The sequence below is a fragment of the Natator depressus genome, chromosome 21 (assembly GCF_965152275.1).
Source record: "Natator depressus isolate rNatDep1 chromosome 21, rNatDep2.hap1, whole genome shotgun sequence".
NCBI classification, from domain to species: Eukaryota; Metazoa; Chordata; order Testudines; family Cheloniidae; genus Natator; species Natator depressus.
Window position 1 is genome coordinate 16,014,643 of NC_134254.1, and position 23,894 is coordinate 16,038,536.

Below are 23,894 nucleotides of genomic sequence, written 5' to 3' on the forward strand. Positions count from 1 at the left end.
GAAACACACATAGAAAAGAGGTAGTCCCACATCTTCAGTAGTTTGGCTGCATCCAGCCATTAGCATCATCCCTGCATAAGTTTTAACACTTCTGGCATGCAAAGCACTGGGTAGAATCCTACGTGGGCAGCAGGCGAACATTCCAACAGTTGCTACTGAAAATAATAAAACCAAAAAAATCCCTAAATAAAGGTGTTTACAGGCCAACTTCACAGACTCAGGTGCTAAACTTCCCTCACAATCAGCCTTGTGGTGCGCCTTTTTGTGAGAGCAAGCCGCACATCTGTGGCCGCAGAGTGGCTACGCGCGCGCACACACACACACAGAGTTGCACATAGCTGGTGGCTCAGTTTAGGCGCTTATGTTTGAAAGTTTAAGACAGATCTTGACAGTTGCACTTTCCAGGAGCCTTCAGCAAGGCCTGGGGCTGTTCAGCCTGCCATTCCATGGGGGTACACAGCTCCCAAGAGAGGGGCTATTAATTGGAATCCCATCTACACAGACTCCCTGTAAGGTGTAATTACTGTGAAGAAAACCAAAGCAAACCACGGTTGTGTCCAAGTAAAGCAGATGCCACCAGCTCAGTAACCCCTGCTCCCAATGCCCCAGCTGCTTGCTCCAAGGGCTGCATAACAGTTTCCGTCTAGGCACACAGCATCCAAGAGACCCTCGCGCTGGACAGGCTCTGGTTGCCCATGTTGGCAATGTGTATTTTGAAGCCAGAGTCTGTGACGTCCACAGCTCTCACCGAGATGCCCACAGAGCCATGAGCGCTCAGCCCCACCAGCCCCAGCATAATCACGGGCTGGGTCAGGACACGGTGCGGGAAGCTGACCTCGCGGACACGTGGCCACACACAGCTGCCCTCAGTCTCACAGCGGGTCTGTACCTCTCCCGAGAGACCTGGTGGGGGCGGGGGGAGAGAAGAGAGAAGCAAGAGATTAGTTTCCTTCCCCTTCTGTCGAGGGCATCGAGCCAGTCTTCCCACTGTCCCATTGCAAGCTCCATTTCTGTATATCCTTCATCACCATGAGAGGCAACCCATAACTGCAGAGCCAGAGTCAGGAAGCTCAGGGACCAAGCTATTTACACCATCACAGCTGAACAATGTCCGGGAGGAAGGTGTATCGGAGATACACAGTCCCGTAGCTTTAAATTCCCACCAGGCCTCCATGAAAGGAATCCACATTAGTCAATGGCATTCCCCTGCAGCGGGGAGAGAAACTTTAGGGCAGCAGGACTGTATCATGCTCTCTGGTACAGGGCATAAGCATTGCAAAGCCCAGTGCGCTCCACCCTCGGGGGATGTCCCATATTTACAGGGACAGGAAATGGTCACTGCACAGATCATACTCAATTTCGGTGCCCTCCAGAGAGTCTCAGTGAGCCTGGAGTGTGAAGAGCCAGCTGGCAGAGATCTACCATGAGACTGCAGAGACAGGAGTCATTTAGCCTGGAGAAGCACCCCAAGGGGCTGGAAGGGGACAGCCCTGAGCAGAGATCTGGTATCACAACACAAGATCAAGGGAATGTTTGGCACACCACAGGGAAAGGAACATGCCATCACTAGAGATGAACCATCTCTAGTGGATGGTTTCCTCCAGGAAAACCATCAGTGCTGTGACAAGTAGAGGGGCTCCTAATTAACACACAGTGACACATGACACGTTCTCACCGACTAGTGTTCCACGGGGAATGGGAACCACAGCACCAGGGAACTACACCCGGAGGGGAGAGGGGATAGGACAGGGGATGGAATCCCAAAGAACCAAACCAGAGAGAGGTGTAAGGAACCCAAAGCAATTCAAATCAGCTCTAACCAGGGGGTCTGGAGTCCCAAGCTCTGGCTGGATCTGAATGGAGCCAAACCCAGAGCCCTAGCCATAGGCACCACAGCCACTCCCCACTGCTCTAGTGTGACGGGGAGTCCCAGTGAGCCTGCGGTTAGGGTCTCATCTCAGTCCCTGGCTGGGTGCCTGGGAGAGGAACATTCAGCCCTGAGGGGGGCAGGAAGGCAGGCAGATGGCAGCTCTGCAGGGAGCCATGTCCAGCTCTCCTCAGGTGAAAGGACCCTGTAGGGCGAGGAAGCCCTGGGCTTGGGGGAGAGCCTGCCTCAGGAGGGCAGAGACCTGGTTCTGCTCACCCTGACGTGCCTCCCTTTGGGAGCGAAGAGGAAAAAACACCTGCATGGCAGTTCCCAGAGGCTCTGTGGTACAGAGTGGGGCACTTCCCCTCCACTGAAAACCCCTTACCCCCACCAGGTATCTGGAGAAGCCCCCTAAGGACTCACCCTTCCTCCCCTCATCGGGATTTCCAGGGACTGAGATCAGATTTGATTTTGCAAAGAAACCCCCTTGCTGCCTTCCCATGCACAGAGCTTCGGGCACTTGCAGTCCCACAGCGCCCCCCTGTGGATATTACTGGATATGAAAATTTAGCTGCAAATTTGGATTAAGACTATGGAATGTCACCTGTCTCAGATGGTTCAGAGACTCTTGCCACATCCTGCCACACCCAAGCACACTGTCCCTGCAGGCTTGGCCATGTGTTGCTCACCACAGCTGCTCATTGACAACTGGGATAAATATGTTTCAGGCTAACTGCAGCTGCTGCTCTATCGGTGCCAGCATCTAATCCTTCGGGGGAAGTGCATTCAGCCCGTGCTGTCCTGCAGCAGTGGGTTCCAAGGGTCAGTTACACACTCCATGAAAATTTCCTGTTAGCTATTTTAATGTGCGCTGCTTCTGTAATTCACTGGGGAGTCCCCTTGTTCTTTTATTATGCTACTGGGTAACCAGGAGGCCAATGGACCTCCTATCTCAATTATTATTTATGTACCTCTGTCATCAATTCTCCTTCCCAAAGGAAACAGTCCTAGGGATGGATGCATCCCAGGTGCGACTCCACTGACCATGGACTTACACCAGGCCAGGCTGCTCTCTAGTCTCCAAAGCCTCTGCGCAGAGACACACTAGGTTTCCAGTTACTTTGTTACCCTTCATGCCAGTCCCACACAGAGGCCTTTCACCCCACGTTGGGTGAGAGGTCTACTATGCTTCCTACTGTCACCCGCAGCCACCACGTTGAGGTGTGCCTGGCACCCTGCCGAGGGCTGAAGCAGCAGCAGCAGCCAGCCCACAGTCCTTCCTCACACTCAAAGCCACTGATGGTGTTACCGATCAGCTCTGTGCTCCTGGGGGATATCCAGGTACCCAGCCTGTCTGACTCACTAAAGACCTCTTCCCCCCCTGCCTCCACCGCCGCGTCTGCTTGAACTGAAGCCATTCAGAAAAAAGACTTACAAAAAGCAATCAAAAGGCCGTGGGAGACATACCTAAACCTCTGGGACACTGGTGACAGGATTAAGGAAACTCCCCTAGCCTCATTTGCATCGAAGATGGGACAGGGAGGCATCTCCATTAGCATACAGAATGGAGAACAGAGATTCCAAGGCAAGAACTGCACTGAACTCTGGGACCAGAAAAGCAGGGAAGCACTGCATTCTGCAGGATCTCTGAGCCAGATGTTAATGAACCCACGCCTGCACACACCCAGCTCAGCAGTTATCAGACCAATTCTAGTAATAAATCCTTTACTAGTATCCAAAATACTGAAGCTGCCTAATTGCATTGTGAGCTCCCTCCAAGGAGCACTGCCCGTTGCCAGGAATGATCAGCTCCCATTGTCTAGCTTGAACAAAACAACTCTGGCATATTCCCTTGAGCCATCAGTTTACCCATAAACAAATCTAGTGTTCTCCCTTGAACCATTGTTGTTTCCCTACAAAAAACCCTACTTACACTAAGTAAGTGTTCTGATGCCTGGATCCAAACTCTGCATCAGCTCCACTGGGACTTCACCTTCTCCTGACTGACCATGCTGGGGGCTCTGCCTGTCTTCAGCACTCTGGACCCTCAGCTACCACCACCACCTGGGACCCCCGATCGATTCAAGCTTCACGGAGTAGTGAGAACCCAGCTCTCTCTCTCTCTCTCTCGGTGTAGCCTTCTAAGCCTGATTTGTGGGATCAGTTATAGTTTTCTAAACCTGACTTTTATAATCAAATTTAAGTTCAATTTAATATTATAAGTGGTTTGTTTGGCTCCCCTTGTATGGTTATTACCTGGCAATAAATAACTTTCATGATTAAGCTGCTTGCTTCTCTCTCACCCCAACGTGGGTATTTTTTGGCTTCCCCATTCACTCTGCAGCAACGCTCCCTGCAGCGCCCAAAAATCCTGTGGGGATTGCTCATCCAGCGGGTTACGACCAGAGCAATTGTAACGTGGAAATGGGGATAGGGACGTGCTGAACCTGGGGCATATGAAGGTGGCAGCTTGGAAGTGCTGCTTGACCTGGCCTGCTGAGTCCAGGGACATATAAGGGGTCAGCTTGGGAGTGCTGATTAACCCGGCCCTCTCAGACGCGCGCTGTTAATGTGTGTGTGTTCGTCTGATTCTGGGGCTGGGAAGAACCCAGCCCAGGGGAACCGAGGTCCTGCAGGACAGCTCCACTGGGGGGGCAGGGGGGAACGACTGGCAGCACGGAGAAGTAGAGCTCCGTAGGAGAACACAAGTGACACAAGCAGCACATTGATAGAAGTACAGACCCTAACACCCCCCCCCCCCCCCGAAGAGTAACCCTAATAAATGAGCGTACCACAAAGTAATGATCAAATCTGGTAACAACGGACATGTGAAACGGGGACCTGCTCCACAAACGCCCTGTTAGACAGACAGTGGCGGGAGCAGGAACTGGGACCCCAGCGTGAGCTTAGACAGCTCTGAGCGTCTCCTCCGCTAGTCAGAGATCACCCCAAATGGGTGTCTTGAGGGCAGGGGGTGGGGAGAAGAGCTTGCGGTTAAACGGAGCCTGTGCGGGGACAGCCAGATGGGCCCGCTGGGCTGGCATCAAAGCTCACGGACAACACGACTGTCGCAATAACAGTGCGCTCAATAGTCTATGGACTCGCTTCCCCTCCCCCCGGGCAAAACTACGCCAATCACTTGAGCCACTGAAGTCTGCACAAGGTTGAGCCACCAAGCACTGGAAGAGAAGAGACCCAATTGGCTTCTGTCTCTGGCTCCCGAGAAGCATGCAGAGGGGTGCATGCACGTGCCCATCTGATGAGCAAGCAGAACACACGGCAGGGGTGGCTCCTAACACCACAACCAGTAGTTCAGTTTGTGGGTCTCCCCCACCCCACCCCCATGGTCCAGGAAGGGATTTTGCTCTTACATTGCTGCAAGCTGGTGCCCAGGCTGCTCTCCAGATTGGCCATCCCAAGCTTTAGACCCTGCAGCTGCTGCTCCACGGCAGTGGAGAGCTGTGTGTTCAGATTGACCATGCCCAGCTCCACCTGAAGAAAGAGAGGAAATCCAGGGCATGGGACAGACTCTTTGCTCCAGGCACAGGCTTCCTCAGAAAGCAGCGCGTGGTGAGAGTCATGGCCACATGCCGTGGCCTCCCTGTGGGGCTGGGAGCTACCCCACCCTGCAAGAGGCTGTCACACACACAGGCAACCACATACACAGAGATTCCCCGCTTGCAGAGAGTTCCACTTCCCAGAGGTTCCAGGGAGGTGCCAGCTACTGCCAGGTGAAGGGCTCTGTAGCAAAGGTCTGCGTGCAAGCACGTGGGGAGAGATTGATCAATGGAGGCAAGAGGCACTGGAGACTGAAATCCCCTGCTTTTGGTTCTGAGACCTGCACATCCTCCTGCACTGCAGGGAGCAGCACTGCCCACATCTGCACTCTTAGGGCTCCTAAAGCCCAGTTCCAGCATTCCTCCTTCCTGCAGGTATTTGCTTTGGTGGGCTTAGGCCCAACCCAGAACCTCATGTGACCAACCATACTGCAAAACCCTCTTCCCAAAGGATATCCAGGTACTGAGCTGTAACACTCCCCCCGACCCAACAGCTGAGAAATTCTGCTGGGAAGTAAATCCGGGGGATTCTGCTACCAAAATAACGTCACATTCCATGAGCCCAGCCAGCTCGCTACAAGCCGATAACCCTCCAGGGCCCAGAGCCCAATGCGGAGCTGTGATGCAGAAGCCCTCACTTGTGCGTTTTGCAGGACACGTACCTTCAAGACCCATCTCTGTGGATGCAGACTGCCCTACGCTGCTTGACGGGACAGCATTTCAGAGTGATCCCAGCACGTCAGTTGCATTTGTTTTTAAAAATCTGCAATTCCATGTCTGTCCCCCGCATACGCGCAGACTCCGTGGGTGCTCCAGCTCTGGAGCACCCACGGAGAAGAATTAGCGGGTGCTTTGCACCCACCAGCAGGCAGCTCCCCCTTCCTCCCCCCCAGCGCCTCCTGCCAGCCCCGCCGATCAACTCCTCCCCCTCCTGCCCAGCGCTGACTGCCCGCCACGATCAGCTGTTTCGCAGTGTGCAGGAGGCTCTGGGAGAAAGGGGGAGGGGCAGGGATGAGGCATGCTCAGTGGAGGGGATAGAACTGGGCGGGAAGAGGCAAAGAAGAGATGGGGCGGGGATGGGGACTTGGCAGCAGGGGGCAGAGAGGGGGATTGAGCACCCCCCAGGCCTGGAGAAAGCCAGCACCTGTGTGTGCGTGTCCCCCCACATCCTCCAGCCCTTCTGAGATCAGTAGCCAGGCCTGGCCTGTTCTCATGGGTAGCTCTGTTTCCCCTCCCCCTTCGTCATGTAAAGCAAATCGCTCTCATTCCTCCACCCCCTTAGCCCGCTTTGTATCTCATCTCTGAACTCCTCTGACGCCCGGCCAGCATCTCCCCCGGGCTCTAACGGGACAGTAGAGCATCAGAGTTACGAACCGACCGGCCAGCCACACCCCTCATTTGGAACCACAAGTACACAGTCAGACAGCAGAGACCAAAAGAAGCAAATGCTGTACAGCACAGTACTGTGTTCAATGTAAACTACGAAGGGAAAGTTAAAAAAAAAGATTTGACAAAGTAAGGAAACTTTCTGTGCTTGTTTCATTGAAGTTAAGATGGATAAAAGCAGCGTTTTTCTGCTACACAGTAAAGTCAGTGTTCACTCGTAAACCTCTGAAAGAACCACCTCCCTTCCCGCGGTGCTCGTACCTCTGAGGTGCTACTGTATTGCTTACTTCCTCTCCCTAGGCAACACTGGAGTAACCACAGCAGGCTGGCCCCGAGTCCTCACCTGAGTCACATGGCCCTGAAGAGCATGAATAGCAGTTTCCAGCTCCGAGATCCTGCCCTGCAGCTCTCTCCTCTGGTCAGCAATGCTGTGCAGCGCCTCGTTCACCCGCTCCTGCACGGCTGATCTCTCCAGCTGCAGCTGCTGGATCTGCACCCTGGAAGGCCCAGAGAGCAGAGTCAAGACCTGCGGGTCCCCATGGAGCTGCAAACACTGGCTCTCACGTGCCACTGGGCACTTGCATGCTGAGCGGCAGTCTGAGATACAAGCCTGCAGCGAATGCAGAGAGGGGATGCCACAAAGCCAGAGGAGAGGGCAGACTGCTTCCTAATGGCCTCTGAAGAAGGCTACATTTCACTCCAGCTCTTCATTCAGCTGCACAGGCTTCGGAGTGGGCTAGCAGACAGAGGGCGTACCCAGAGCCCCTGTAGCTTGTAGTCTGGTAGCTAGGCTGTGCCAAAGCCTATGTCACTGGATCTTCACTACCGTTACCCATGCTCACTAGATTAAGCTAGTGCCAGCATGCTTACCCACGGCTGCTAGCCTGCACCACCCCATCTACACTACTGTTACCCATGCCAGCTAGATTAAAGCTTGCGTGGGTATGCCTACCCATGCGGCCATCAGACCTTCACTTGCAGTGTGGACTTTTCCTCACCACTAGCTGGTGGGGAGCAGGGAGCCACTACTACGGGAGGAGAGAGAGGAGTCCTGTAGGGAAACACTGCTATGCAGCCCAGCCCAAAGCAACACCCCTCGTCACCAGGACTCTAGGCCACGGACATTGGAGACGGGCAATGGGCTACCAGAGCTTTCTATCACAGCTGCCCGCTGCCCTGTAACCACACAGGCTTTGCCCAGTTTATTTGCGTGTGTCCCAAGCGATGGAGCAAATGCTTCTCCAGGCAGGTCTCACTATAGGGAAGGCCTCCCTTGTATTCAGGGCAAACACTCCTGCTCTGAACTGCATCCCCTTGATTTTAGCCACATCCCCTCAATAACTATACCCCGCTTTGGTGTTAAACCCTTCAGACATGGCACGCTGCTCTGCTCTCTGTAATGAGGGCTCTGCAGAGCTCCGCTTGGCTAGAGGTGGTCAAATCCCATGCTCTGCGGCAGGAACCATTTGTACTGCACCTAGCACAGTGGGGCCCTGGCCTCTCAGCGCTACCGCAATACACGTAACAAACATCAGCCTCGAGTGGCCATCATACCGGAGCTTCTCCAGCTGCCGAGGCTCAGAGCTGTCGCTCCCTCTCTGATTTGCTACCACTTCCTGTAGCCCAGCCAGAGCCTTGCTGTTCTGCTCCAGCTGCTGCTGTAGGGCGTGTGCCACCAGTGTGGTGCGGTTGAGGCTTCCCTCCAGGATGAAGGTCTGGGCTGACAGGGAGCCCATGCTGTTCTCCAATCTCTCGCCAGCCACCTTAGCGTGCTCCACTTCCTGCTGCATGGCTTGCAGGCTCTGAGCGTTCTCTTCCAGGCTCCTCTGGGCACTGGTGAGGGAGCTGGTCAACGAGGCAACGCTCTGCTCCAGCCTGGAACCCGACGCCAAGAGCCCGGCCACCTCTTGCCTCAGCATCTCCAGCTCGGTGGTTCTCAGCTGCTCCAGCTGGCTCTGCAGCGCAGCCAGCTCGGTCCCAGAGGGGAGCTCTCCTCTCAGCTCACTGATGGCCTTCTTCACTTCCACCTGGAAGGCGGCAAGCTTGCCGATGGGGTCAGAGGCCTCGATGCGCTCAGCAGCGGCAAAGGCTCGCTCCAGTTTCTGCCTAGACAGCATCTGGGCCAGCTCCAGGTCAGAGAGTCGCCGCTCCAGCTCCGCCATGTTAGACAGCTTGGAAGGAAAGAGAGACAGTGTGAGGAGGGTGTTCTGGGACCTGGGGACAGCCAGAGAGACGAGGCCATGCCTGGGACACCTGGAAATGGCCACCAATAGGGAAAGCATGGGGTAAAGCCTGCCACATCCTCCTCAGTGGGAAGCATGGGTTGAAGGCGAGAGCAGGGCCAGGAGGAGAGGAGACCCCCACCCCCTAACAGTAGCCAAGTCCTGAGAGGAGGAGGAGTAATAGCAGGCACCACGGCACCAAGAGTCTGCTGCCACTGCCCTCCTCCAGTCACAGCAGCTGCTCACAAACAGCCTCTCTAAGACCTAGGCCAAGAGAGGTCAACCAAAACATGAAGCATTTGGCCCAGGACTAGCCTGGTCCTAACTACAAGGGTAGTAAGGGTTAATCGCAGGCACTTGTGTGGGTCTTCCAAGAGCACAGTATCTGAGCACCTCACAATCTGTAGTGGATCTGCTGTCTCACACACCTGGGGTGGGGCCAGGTGTGGCACAGCGGGGAGCTGAGATACAGAGACTAAGGGCAGATCTGCACTGGTATTAGTACTAAAGGTGCAGAGACACCCCTTGTGGTGTTTACAAACTCCAGCCGGGCACCTCGCCTGCTTCAGGAGCTTTTGTGAATCCCACGAGGGGCCTATCTGCCCCATAGGCATCTACGTACCTTTGCCGAGCAGGCCCTGGGACGTGTCCAAGATCAAACAAGAAGATGGTGGCAAAGCAGCGAATCGAACCAGGTCATCCAAGTCCCAGGCTAGTGCCTGAACCACTGGCAAAACCAGCAGGGCAAGCTTCACTGAGAACCAGAAATTTCGAGAGCAACTTTGGCTGCCCATCTCGACTGCAATGGGCAGTTTACTGCTGCCAGGGTCACGTCCCTGGTTACTGGGAGCTCCTTAAAAATTATATATAGCTTGCAATGAAGATATGGAAGTGTGTGTATGTCTAGACATCAAAGCACCAAGATGCAGTAAGGGCCACTTCTAGGAGCTTTATTAATCCTGTCTGCACAGCATGGGGATCCACTGAGCACACACTAACTCTGGCAGCCAGCGATTTCAAGAGAGTGGTGACACCTTTTGAAAGCCAAATCTCACACCCCACTGACTTCCTGCCAGAACTGGGGGTGCTTAGCACCTCTGAAAAATCAGACCCTGGTGTCTCAAGCTGGGTAAGAACATAAGAATGGCCAGACTGGGTCAGACCAAAGGTCCATCCAGCCCAGAATCCTGTCTGCCAACAGTGGCCAATGCCAGGTGCCCCAGAGGGAGTGAGCCTAACAGGTAACGATCAAGTGATCTCTCTCCTGCCATCCATCTCCACCCTCTGACATACAGAGGCTAGGGACACCATTCCTGACCCATCCTGGCTAATAGCCATTAATGACTTAACCTCCATGAACTTGCTTCATTACAAAATGAATGTGCTGCTCTTGAAGTTTTGGCTCAAACATCCCATCACAACATGCATTAGACCAATGTCCACCCTGGGAAGGGTTCTCTGGGGCCCTCTTCTACAGTAGTTCCAGAGTCACGGCCAGGGATCTGGAAGGGTCTCTGCAAAGCAAGTGCTCAATGGAGCCATCAGTTTAAAACTTGTTTGTAAGCAAGTTCCTTCACCTCTGCATTAACAGCCCCTTAGAATGATCACCGGAAGCGACACATTATAAAAATCCAGCGCTGCCCCTGGTTCCTTCCACTTGGATAACAAAACAAACAGAGCCGGTTTTGCTTTTACAGGCCATGTCCTTTCAGGCTCTCCCCGAGGGTGTATTTTGTTCCCAACAAGCAGGGAATATTTACTGACATTTAAAAAAGGACTGTTTTTTTTGTTTTGTTTTTTTAATTGTGAAGACATTTTCACAAAACTACAGACCAATCAACTAAATATCAAGCCAGATTTCAGTGTGTCTAGCCATAGTAGGAACACCCTACAGCCAGCAAGGCAACCTGTGCCACTCTCGCTCTCTGGTATTGATACTGAAACAAGCAACATACAACAGGCTTCAAAAAAGATGCAAAAAAGATGCAAGGGGCTGCTCAGTCAGGAGGCTGTAGCTGCTGGGACCAGTACACAACATTCAATGTGAGGTTTGATTTACAGGATTTAGGATTACTGATTAGAATCCCAGAAATGAGTTGCAAAAGATTTTAGCAGCCTGTCATCACTCGTTAGACCAAGCTATGGCTCTATAGATAATTGTTGGCTCTAATGGACTCCATTTTTTCCTAAAATAGAACAGTCACACCTTAGCACAGACATCTACATTCCCATCTGGCAGGGCTGAACGCTCATGAAAAGCAACACTGTCAGGCTGCAAAACTAAGTTCCCCCAAACCAAAACCAACAGATTTTTAAAAAGCCCCCCCCCCCCCCCCCAAGAAGCAGTTTCTGCTGGGGTTAGCCGGCCCCTAGGATGCTTGCTGCTCTTTGCTTACACACGAGAACCTTGAAACAGAAGCAGAGGCTATTCTCGTGGCAGGAGCTGCAGGAAACACACAAGTTAATGGTGGAAATTGAAGGGACATCAATTAAAAAAAAAAAAACCCCAAAACCTAAACTATCATGACCAACACCCAGGAGCACCAGAACCAGGGGAACCCCAGCTTTCAGTGGGCTGACTTTGGCTACAGATAAAGTGCTGTCAGCTGCATAGCATCTCCATCTTGTTTGGGTGGGTACCCCCCAAAAAGAAGAGTCTTTGCTTGTTAAACTGGAAAATGAAGACTTCAGTGACTGGCATGGAGCACAGGGGCAAGTACAGGCCTGGAGAACAGAGTCCCTTAGTTAAGCAGTGGAAGTGCATTTTCCCCCCACTAATACATCTCAGTCCTCCCCTGCAGGGACCCCCTCTGGGGGTCTCTTGAGTTTTCAGCCTCTATGCAGAAATTGTCAGCAAGGAGGCCAGCTTAGGGAGTCTACATTGGTAACATCATGGTGGTCTCCCAAGGCCTTGCTGGATTCTATGGGCAGATCTGCCCAGCAGGTCCTGGACTGGGCCCCTCCCACATATGTGAAAGCTGAGAGCTGGCAATCACTTCCGGTCATACTGATTGAGACTGGAAGGTTCTGTGTCCCATCATGGGCGGGCAGTTCTATGGGCCTGTGGTGTCTGGGAACCAGGAATATTCCTGGCCCGGGGCCCAGCTCGAGCAATGTTTGAGAGCGGGTCTCTCCCTTGGCCCCGCCTTCCGCTCCCCCCCAACGTGTCCCCCAGGCGATTTAAAACAGCCCCCACCCACCACCGGCAGCGCAGCGGAGCTGAGCAGCTTCCCGCCTCCTCGCTCCACTCGGCTGCCGGCCCCTCCCTGCGGCCCCTGGGTGAGGTGGGTCTGGGTCTACAAGCGCTGCTCCCGCCCCAAGCACCCCTGCCATCAATGGGAAGCTGCGGGGGCAGTACCTGGGGGTAGCAGAGCGTGGAGGCCCCCAGCCCACCCTGCCTAGAAGCCTAAGTGCCGAACCCCCAAAATCCCTCCCAGAACCTGCATCCCCACCCCTTTCCCACGGCCCCCCTCCCACCCCCAAAATCCCTTCCAGAGCCTGCACCCCCTCCCTCCGCACCCCTTCCTGTCCCCAACCTCCCTCCCAGAGCCTGCACGCCCACCCCCAGCCCAGAGCCTGCACCCCAGACCCCCTCCCCCACCCAAACTCCCTCCCAGAGCCCAACCTCTCACCGCTACTGCACCCAAACTCCTTCCCAGAGCCTGCACCCCTATCCCCTACCCCAGCCTAGGGCCTGCACCCCAGACCTCCTCCCCCCACCCAAACTCCCTCCCAGAGCCTTAGGCAGGAGCGGGCTCTGGGCACCACCAAAATTTCTACAAACCTGCCACCCCTGTATCCCATTACCAAACTGGCTAGTCCTTTCTGTCAAACTGTCTTTGGGTCAGAGAGATCATAGAATCATAGAATATCAGGGTTGGAAGGGACCTCAGGAGGTCATCTAGTCCAACCCCCTGCTCAAAGCAGGACCGATCCCCAATTAAATCATCCCAGCCAGGGCTTTGTCAAGCCTGACCTTAAAAACTTCTAAGGAAGGAGATTCCACCACCTCCCTAGGTAACGCATTCCAGTGTTTCACCACCCTCTTGGTGAAAAAGTTTTTCCTAATATCCAACCTAAACCTCCCCCACTGCAACTTGAGACCATTACTCCTTGTCCTGTCCTCTTCTACCACTGAGAATAGTCTAGAATCATCCTCTCTGGAACCACCTCTCAGGTAGTTGAAAGTAGCTATCAAATCCCCCCTCATTCTTCTCTTCCGCAGACTAAACAATCCCAGTTCCCTCAGCCTCTCTTCATAACTCATGTGTTCCAGTCCCCTAATCATTTTTGTTGCCCTCCGCTGGACTCTTTCCAATTTTTCCACATCCTTCTTGTAGTCTGAGGCCCAAAACTGGACACAGTACTCCAGATGAGGCCTCACCAATGTCGAATAGAGGGGAACGATCACGTCCCTCAATCTGCTGGCAATGCCCCTACTTCTACAGCCCAAAATGCCATTGGCCTTCTTGGCAACAAGGGCACACTGCTGACTCATATCCAGCTTCTCGTCCACTGTCACCCCTAGGTCCTTTTCCGCAGAACTGCTGCTGAGCCATTCGGTCCCTAGTCTGTAGCTGTGCATTGGGTTCTTCCGTCCTAAGTGCAGGACCCTGCACTTATCCTTATTGAACCTCATCAGATTTCTTTTGACCCAATCCTCCAATTTGTCTAGGTCCCTCTGTATCCTATCCCTACCCTCCAGCGTATCTACCACTCCTCCTAGTTTAGTATCATCCACAAATTTGCAGAGGGTGCAATCCACACCATCCTCCAGATCATTTATGAAGATATTGAACAAAACCGGCCCCAGGACCGACCCTTGGGGCACTCCACTTGACACCGGCTGCCAACTAGACATGGAGCCATTGATCACTACCCGTTGAGCCTGACAATCTAGCCAACTTTCTACCCACCTTATAGTGCATTCATCTAGCCCATACTTCTTTAACTTGCTGACAAGAATACTGTGGGAGACGGTGTCAAAAGCTTTGCTAAAGTCAAGAAACAAAACATCCACTGCTTTCCCTTCATCCACAGAACCAGTAATCTCATCATAGAAGGCGATTAGATTAGTCAGGCATGACCTTCCCTTGGTGAATCCATGCTGACTGTTCCTGATCACTTTCCTCTCATGTAAGTGCTTCAGGATTGATTCTTTGAGGACCTGCTCCATGATTTTTCCAGGGACTGAGGTGAGGCTGACTGGCCTGTAGCTCCCAGGATCCTCCTCCTTCCCTTTTTTAAAGATGGGCACTACATTAGCCTTTTTCCAGTCATCCGGGACTTCCCCCGTTCGCCACGAGTTTTCAAAGATAATGGCCAAGGGCTCTGCAATCACATCCCATTGTAACACTGACGATCAGACTGCTTCTGGTAACACTGCAGAGTGCCAGTGACCAGACAACAGGCTTCAGATTAACAGTTCCCGACAGCTGGCCCACTTCTCCTTAGTATTGAGCCCCCCCCAGAAAGGAATTGAAAAGGGGGCTGCTGGAGCAGCGTTCAGCCAGCGACCAATGAGTTATCTGCTAACCAAGATCAATGTATAAGAGTTATTACCCAAACCTTACCCACAGCAAGTCAAGCTGCCTTATTAGTTGGGGACTGGTCCTGCTTTGAGCAGGGGGTTGGACTAGGTGACCTCCTGAGGTCCCTTCCAACCCTGATATTCTATGATTAAGTATTTAACTAGCAAAGGAAGTGAGTAACCGTGCTGGGACTGTCAAGGTTCCTTCTCCACTCTGAAGTCTAGGGTACAGATGTGGGGACCTGCATGAAAGACCCCCTAAGCTTATTCTTACCAGCTTAGGTTAAAAATTTCCTCAAGGTACAAACTTTGCCTTGTCCTTGAACCCTATGCTGCCACCACCACGCGTGTTAAAGAACAGGGAAAGAGCCCCCTTGGAGATGTCTGCCCTCCAAAATATCCCCCCCCCCCCCCCAAGCCCTACACCTCCTTTCCTGGGGAAGGCTTGATAAAAATCCTCACCAATTTGCATAGGTGACCACAGACCCAAACACTTGGATCTTAAGAACAATGAAAAAGCAATCAGGTTCTTAAAAGAAGAATTTTAATAGAAGAAAAACTAAAAGAATCACCTCTGTAAAATAAGGATGGGAAATACCTTACAGGGTAATCAGATTCAAAACAGAGAGAATCCAACTCGGCAAAACCTTAAGTTACAAAAAGACACAAAAACAGGAATCTACATTCCAGCACAGCTTATTTACCAGCCATTTAAACAAAAGGAAATCTAACGCGTCTTGCTAGATTACTTACTAACTTAACAGGAGTTGTAAGGCCGCATTCCTGATCTGTTCCCGGCAAAAGCATCACACAGACAGACAAACCCTTTGTCTCCCCCCTCCAGATTTGAAAGTGTCTTGTCCCCTCATTGGTCATTTTGGTCAGGTGCCAGCGAGGTTATCTTAGCTTCTTAACCCTTTACAGGTGAAAGGATTTTGCCTCTGGCCAGGAGGGATTTTATAGCACTGTATACAGAAAGGTGGTTACCCTTCCCTTTATTTCTGACAGGGACAAAAGACTGAATCGACAGAAAGAACCAGAGAGCAAGCGAAAGCCGCATGGTCAGAAGTCAGTTGGCTTGTATGTTCCCCCGCCATGCTACTGTGACAGGGATAAGCGGGCAGGGATGGAACGTAGGCTGATGTGAGGGAACGGCAGCAGAAGCTGCACATCTGGAGTGGATTCAGGACACTTTTGTGCAATGCGCATTTCTAAACAACCAGGAACTCTTATAAAGTGACAGGAAACTCCTCTGAGCACCTGCACTAGCCCTTAAAGGAAGGCCTCAACAAATTTAAACAGCTGAAGGCAAATGCTTTCAGTGTCCAGACCAGAGAACTTAGTGCAGCTGGCTGGAAAGTTCCTCTCCAGCCACAGAGAGGGGTCAAACCACCACCATACAGAAGAGTCTCTAACTAGGGAGAGCGCAAGTCAGGGTTGAGGGTTTTAATCCCAGCTCTACCACTCCATCTAGCCTTGGGCTAGTGACTGGCCTGAGTGACAAGAGGCCACTGATTTTGGCTGGGGGTGGGGGAGGGGGAAATCAGATCCCAGGGGTCTCAAGTTGGGCACCAAAAATCAGTGACCATTTGTGACCACATTGTTCTAGCAGTTTCCCCATCTGTAAAACAGGTATAATACGCTATGGCAACAGCTCAGAAGCACGCTGAGCTGCGCTACAGGGGTAGGATACCAGGAAAAGTGAATGTAAACGGAGAATTGTAGGTGCTTACTTAAAACGATGGACCACTTTGGAACTGATTACGTGCCAAGTGTATTCATTTTAATTCTGGGTAGGCATTGGCTGGATCCGCAAATAAACCTATGCAGTCACTGCTGGATTGCTTTACGTTCCAGAGTTTTGGTGAAACTGAACAAGCAGATGGATATTACTAGTAACCAAGAGCCACTACATGGCAGGAGGTGGAAAACATACTTCTTTCCTCCCGGGCGTGAGCGGGGCTTTCCCATGCAAGTTTAGGAAGAAGGGGGAAGAGGTTACATTCTGTTGTCCCACTGCTATGATTTGGAGTCTGTGGCCAGCATACCCCATTGCCTTCTCGAGCCAGGAGGGATGGCTCGGAAGTCTCGGATTCAGCTGTGAAATATCTTCACTTCTGGAGCGATAGGTTCACATCCCAGCAGGGTCAACTCTGACCACTCAAGATGGATAAATACCGTGCTTAGTAGTTTACTGCGCACTGGGCTTTGAGTGGAGACCAAAGCACTGCCTGAGAGCAGGAGTTTGCCCCACTGGTCACTGGATAATATTCCTCCCACCATCTCAGCTGTGTGGTTGGCTGTACACTGGTCAACGGCTACCCTCTACGCAGGCGGCGCTGCATTCTGGCAGTGTTAGAGGCAGGCAGTTCACTTTGGATTAAGGGAGACCTATAAACGCAAGATAACATTCACTGAAGAGTCTCCGCAGCTGCTGGTCAGTGCACACGGTGCTGGGCTTTTCGAAAGCACCGCACCCAGCAGCCCCACGGTGATATTTATAGTTAAATTTTCAGGAGATCTCAGCTCCCAATATGCCAAGCTCGCCTGAAAATCTGGCTCCAGTTGAGGGTGCTTCTGCCCTTCTGCAAATTCTAGCCACGTGGCCCATCAGTGAGGGAGAGCGCTGCCCATGGCCCCACACAGGCACAGACCCCTAGTAACGCAGAGTCACTCCGCAGGGATTAGATCTGCACGCTGCTGTGGATTCGTCAGGCACACAAGCAGCCACAGAGCTAATGAGAGCGGGTTCACGTTCAGGTGCCTGCCACTTGTTAGAAAACAACGTGCCACAGCTCCTGAGGGCTGCATCCCTCCTTCCAGCACATGCAGCGTCTTGGACAGACAGCAGTGAACGACGGCCCAGAGGGGAATTTTCTCACAGGCAGGGTGCATGCATGCACATGAGTCTAATCACACATGGGGGGGGGGGGGAGGAGGGTCTGGCACAATGACAGCCCCAATGTGGCAACTAGCACCAGACACACGCTTCCATTTTGGAGGAGAGGAAAAGGTATCTGTTGCCTCCTCTATTGTTAGATATTAGCTGTACCACTGCAGTGTCTGGGAGTCCCAGTCATGGACAGGGACCCCCCATCCTACTAGGCACTGTACAAAACAGAACAAAAAATGGTCTCTGCCCCAAGGAGAGACAGAGAGAGGCAAGCTGATGGGGGGAGGGCTGGTAGCACAAGGAAACAATATCAGTCAGCATGTCATTGCCTCGTCTCCATTCCCATTTTCCTCCCCGCAGCAACCGTGGGCCAGGCCATAACAACCTTCTCACAGAGGAGGACTAGCATGGACAACCCCCGTCACTCAGCAACTCTGCTCACAGCTTAGCAAGGGGAATCCTTACTGAGCAGCGGCTAGCTCTTCCTTCCCTGCCCTGGACCCTCTAGCCCACCAGTTCCCACCAACTGTAAATATACTGCAGGGTTAAAAAGAAAAATATTGATAAGGAATTAATTCCACCTCGCCCCTTGTGCTACCAAACCCTAAATACTGTGTTTTTAAAGGTGTACAATTGGGGGGGGGGGGAATAGGCCTATGGGACTCACGGTGCAGCATTAAGAAAACAACATGCTTTACACGTGAGCCAGCAACCTGTAAAGTCTTCATAGCTGGGGGCCAGGGAGTTGCAGGGACTGTTCTTGAGTTGCTAACGCAGTCCTTCCCATTACATAGAGTGAGGTTTTAAAGAGACAAGACATCACTCCTAGAATAAGAAGCCAAAATGGCAAAGTCTGCCAGTACGTTATACTTGTAACCACTATAAAGCAGTAGCCCCCATCCAAGCAGGAAGTCGAGAGAGGATCGGGGTCTTCATTTTGGAGCCAACAAAGTTCGCTTCAACACCAACACAACCAACAAAGCAAGTCACAGGTTTCTCCAGCACTGTCCTCTAAAGCATAAGGCACTGGACACTTTCAAAAGCAGGGCAGAGGACCGGTTTTATTCCATCAGACCACTGGCCTGTCAATGCCTCCCTACCAAGAATGAAACTCATTCCCTGTGCTGGGGGACGGACGGACAGACAGACAGACACTATACCTAGGTACCACGTAAGCCCTCTTTAGAGGCTATTTTAAAGACCTCTGCATTCACCCCAGATGAATACCAAGGACAGTGGCTCTCAACCTTTCCAGACTACTGTACCCCTATCAAGAGTCTGACTTGTCTTGTGTACCCTCCAAGTTTCACCTCACTTAAAAACTTACATCAGATATAAAAATACAAGCATCACAGCACACTGTTATGAATAATTGCTGACTTTCTCATTTTTATCATATAATTATAACATAAATCAATTGGGATATAGTGTATTTACATTTCAGTGTACAGTACACAGTGCACTATAAACACGTCATTGCCTAGGACATTTTAGTCTGTACTGACTTTGCTAGTGCTTTTTACGTAGCCTGTTGTAAAACTAGGCAAATATCTAGAGGAGTTGATGTACCCCTGGAAAACTTCTGAGTACCCCTAGAGGTACACTCACCCCTGGTTGAGAACCACTGACCTAGGTCATTGCACTTGAAATAATTTCTGGTGCATACACCAAATGGGTCTAAAGCTTATGTCATGTAGACACCACCCATCCTTACATGCAGCGCAAGCACGTGATAAGAAACAGCAACAGATTCTGCTGCCCTCAAACATGTGACGGTCTCAGTAACTTCAGAAGGAACGTAGGGCTGGACCACAATGACAGAGCCCAGAACAAGGGACTGTGGGGAGCTGCGCTGCCCCAGAGGGAGAACCAGGAGAAGAATGTGTCCCAGATGGGTAGAGGTTCTGCTCCAAGAGGCAAACTCCTTTAGCGTGTCATTACCACACAGCCACAGATGAATTTCAATGCCAGCAAGAATTGGATAAAACCAGTAACAGTGCAGCCATGTGCCAAGAAGCTTCCTCCATACCGTAATGCCAGCTCCCCATAACCCAGTACCATTCCAGCCCTACTCCCCACTGCATCTCATCCTGGACTTGGCAGTCCAGCCTACGACTTGTAACAAAGAGACTGACAACCAGGCCAGAGTTCCTTTGTTCATGCCACTAAGTTCACTCACCCAGGATCTTGATACACAGACTGAGATCATTTCCACCCCAATATGGAAATCAGTTCTATTAACCCATTGTGCCCTGCTGCTGGCAGGGCAAGAGAAGAAGCTAATGTCTCAGCTCACACACTATGCATTCCTGCCCCACTAATCCATGGATAGCTACGATTTGAGAAACCACAGCTGTGAATTTCTGGGGGAAGTGTGGGGGTTGTTTGGGGATGCTACCTGCGTCGTCTTCATTATCATTCTCAAGTACCTCCTTGATTTTGGACCACAAACAACAGCTGTACTTTCTTTCACAAGCCTCCCTCCCTTACCCTGCACACAGGTGGGAGAGCCTCTACAGTGGCTGTTCCCCATTTCTCTGACCACGGGGCGTAGGCAGGATACCCAGGGTGCAGAGATGGAAGAGGACATTGATTTAGAACAGTCCCAGAGAGCCAGGAGGGCACCCAAGGGGCTCAGAGGTGAAGAATACAAACTAGAGCTGGGGAGAGCGACCTCCATGGAACCCCCCTGCCCAGCTGGGAGTCAGTGGATCTGCAGAGCCTGGAAAAGTGTCTTGTGGTGTTGCATGGGACCCCCCCACCCCCAGGCAGCGAGACTGTTCTCTGCTCTCCGTGCGTGCCCCCACTCAATACCAGCCCCCACCGGGGCAGGCAGCTGCAGCTCTCCAACAACCGCCAATGCATGCGAGAACTGGAGACCCCTCAACAGCCGCCCCCACCCCGAGACACTCTAATACAATGCATGTACAGACAACAGCCCCCTGCTCCCAAATCACTCACCCCCCCCCCAGGATCTGAGGGTCGTTCCCCCCCCCTTGCCGGAGCCGCGGACCCTGGCCCACCCCCGAACTCCCCGCTACCTGCTCTCTCGTCCCCCGCTCTTGCTCCCGCAGCGCCTCCAGCTCGGCCAGGCGGCCCCGCAGCTTCCCCAGCGCCTCCCGCAGCTGCTCCAGGGCCCCCAGCTGGTGCACCAGCAGCCAGCCCAGCACGGCCACCCCGGCGGCGGCCACCCCGAGCAGCAGCAGCGCCAGCGCGGCTCGGCACCCCCAAGCCCAGGCTTCCCTGGGGCCGGGACCCGCGGCCGCCCTCTCCTCCGCCCAGCCCGGGGCAGCCGGAGCGCCCGCGCTGTTCTCGGGCCGCCCTCTGCCGCCTCTGCGCTGCTTGACCGTCATGCTGGGCAGCGGGGCAGGCGGCCGGGGCGGGGGCGATCCGCCCAGCTGGGGCGAGGCGGGCGACAGATGCAAAGCGAGCAAGTTTTCTGAAGCGCCGCAGCGCCTGCGAAAGCAAAGTTAGCGGGGCCTCGGGCTCCCGCAATCGCCGCCCGCCTCGCAGCCGCAGCAATGCCTGAAGCTAATGCGGTCGAGGCAATCAGTGCATTGCCTCCCGCTGTCGCCACGAATTCCCCGGTCCGTTTAGGGGCTCCGCCGAGCCGCCTGAAAAGTTGGGGCCGAACGCCAAACTTTTTACCTCCTCCGCCGAAGAGCAGGCGGAAAACTAGGGCAGGGCAAAGGGATTGCGATTGGTTCCCAGGGAGAGCCCTGAACCAATGAGAAAAGTGGAAAGCGCAGGAGCGGAGCTGGGCGGGCAGGTAAACTGAGCCCCGCCAACGGCACAGGGCCCCACGGGGAAGGGGCTGGCGTGCAGCGAGCGGTGCAGGTGCAGGTGCAGGTGCAGGAGGACGGGCCCGGTCGGCAAAGCGGATGGGCCGCTTCAAAAACCACCCAGGAGGAGCGAGATGGGCAAGGGCTGGTTGGGTTGCAGTGCGGATTCCAAGGCAGTGCAAAGCTAACTCCCTAGCCTGCAGTGACAGCCCCGGGGGCTTAACTTGGCACTCGAAGGGTGTGTCTACACTACATGTCAGCCTGGGGTTTGAACTCCGGCATCAGTCTACACACAAATCACGCTAACCTGAGGCTTGGGCCCAGGGTTCCAGGACCCCGTGGGGGGTAGAGGGGCTGAACTCAAGCTAGACCCCAAGGTTCAAGGCCTATTTATTGCTTTGCTCTGTAAATGCAAACCTACTGGACTTGTGCCCTGGCAGTTAACCAAAAGTATCCCATAATCCTATGGGCCAAGGGTCTGTGTCCTCTGGACAGTCTAGTTTGGTGAACAGTCAAGTTTTCCCACACTGTGCCATGAACCAAGGGCTAGAGTGGGTGCATTTCAGGAGGGCACTAGGAAGTCTGGGATATGGTTGGCTGGACTCGGATCTGCATACTGCAGCATGGATACTAGATGGTCAGAGTAGATGATCATAATGGTCCCTTCTGACCTTAGTATCTATGAATCTTTTGTTTGTTTTATATTTTCCCAATTTGTTATTTTAGCTTAGAAATATTAGGCCTTGCGTGCATGGGGAAGTTTCACCATTTTAATTTAAATTAGTTTTGACTTTTCAGTTTAATTTAAATCTCTTCCCAAGCAACAAACTAAACCAAAATAAGCTGCTCTTAGACCAAAATAAGAGCACCCGGTGAGGGATATGAACCGGTTTAACTAATCCTTTTAAATCTCACCTTAATTAAACTGGCAAAACTTTTTCATGTAGACAAGCCCTCAGGTAATTCAAATCTGGCTTTGATCTGAAGGATGCTCATTATGAGCTCTTAACACTTTAATTGAAGGGAGATGGAGATGATTTTTATCAAAGGCTTCCTTTATCCAAAATGTTAATTGGTCATTGAATGCAAGTAGGAAGTTAAATAACACAAATAACCAAAAAGTTTTAAACAGTCTGATTAAAAATCCTCTCTTTTCTTAACAGCTCAACTTTCTCTCTTTTTTCTCATCTTATTACCAGGTATGCTTTTTTTTTTTTTCAGTCATAGAGCTTTCAAGCCTGGACAGCGTGTGAATTTCTTATGTAAAAATGAACAGGAAATAAGAACCCACCCCTTTCAGGCCTTCTTTGTGCACCATAAAGCAACAGAAAATGGGCTCAAGGCCAATTTTTCCCCTTCACAGATCATCTTCAAAAGTTGCCTTAGTTAACCTGCAATATTACTTAGCCTTTTAATTAGACCTTTATAATGCAGCTCTCACACTCTTTCATTAAGAAAGGTCAGTAGTATCTTATCCCAGTTCTATAGACTCCGACTGGATAATGATAGAAATAGTGTGTTTATTATTATTATTTCTTCTGAGCATTACATTGTGGTTCCAAGAAACAGATTAAAGGGTCCCAAAGTCAGGATTCCTGGGTTCTTGTCCTATCTGTGCTACTGACTCCGTGTGTGAATTTGGGCCAGTCGCATCTCAGTTTCATCCTCTGTGAAATGGAGATGAGAATAATACCCACCTTTCCAAAATGTTCTGAAGTCCAAGTCAGATGAACAGTGCTATGTAAGTGCAGGGTATTAGCATTACGCAGTTCAGTATTCCTTCAGGAGCATGTTAAAGCTTGTCTGGTAACTAAGCCTGTTTTACAGTTCCGTGGTCTGGAAAGGGTCGTGCTCAAGCTTTCCTCCCATCTGGTCTGTTCATGTAAGAAATGAAGCATTGAAGGTGCTGCTCATGCTGGATGAGGCACGGGCCAATGATTACTCTATAAAGAATGTGCATGTGGACCCTGCTGTATTTAATACATAGATCCAGGCCCTTGTACAAATGGACCAAACATATCCCCTAAAAGTTTGAGGTTTTCGTAGGACAGAGGATAGTTTGGGAACCTCAGTCCCAAAGAGGAAGGATGGCCCAGTGATTAGGACACTAGCTGGAGACCTGGGTTCAAGTCCCTGTTCTGCCACAGACTTCCTGTGTGACCATGAGCAAGTCACTTAGCTTCTCTGTGCCTCAGTTGCCCATCTGTACAATGGGGATAATAGCACTGCCCTCCCTCACAGGGATGTTGTGTGGTTAATTACATTAAAGGTTGTGTGAGGGAGGAGAGACCTTTCTCTCTCTGGTCACAAGGTATCAGCTGTGAGAATTATGCCTGAAGAGAGAAGGGGAACTTCATTGGTGTTTACATTAGGACGTTTAAATGCATTTTCTGATTCGATGCTAATGGAGATGAAAGACATTTCCAGTCTAATCTTTTTCATGCAGTCTAACAACTGCAATCTGTTTTTTTCTACTTTGTTTGAGGTCAGACCTGCTAGAATCTCACAGGTTCTGCTTATTAGGAAAAACTTTTTCACTAGGAGATTGGTGAAGCACGGGAATGCGTTACCTAGGGAGGTGGTGGAATCTCCGTCCTTAGAGGTCTTTAAGGCCCGGCTTGACAAAGCCCTGGCTGGGATGGTTTAGTTGGGGATTG

At 52.0% G+C, this 23,894-nt stretch overlaps 1 protein-coding gene across 1 annotated transcript in view; it reads right to left on the minus strand.

Moving 5' to 3' along the window:
- Positions 1 to 643: 643 nt before the first annotated feature.
- Positions 644 to 23,894, minus strand: part of IGFN1 (immunoglobulin like and fibronectin type III domain containing 1) — a 73,625-nt gene continuing 50,374 nt past the window's right edge. Inside the window, exons 21-26 of the mRNA XM_074936485.1 lie at positions 20,497 to 20,894; positions 8,365 to 8,981; positions 7,154 to 7,307; positions 5,239 to 5,359; positions 3,153 to 3,275; positions 644 to 903 (exon numbers count right to left, since the gene is read on the minus strand). Coding sequence (XP_074792586.1) covers positions 644 to 903; positions 3,153 to 3,275; positions 5,239 to 5,359; positions 7,154 to 7,307; positions 8,365 to 8,981; positions 20,497 to 20,894 — 1,673 coding nt within the window. The remainder of the gene's footprint in view (positions 904 to 3,152; positions 3,276 to 5,238; positions 5,360 to 7,153; positions 7,308 to 8,364; positions 8,982 to 20,496; positions 20,895 to 23,894) is intronic.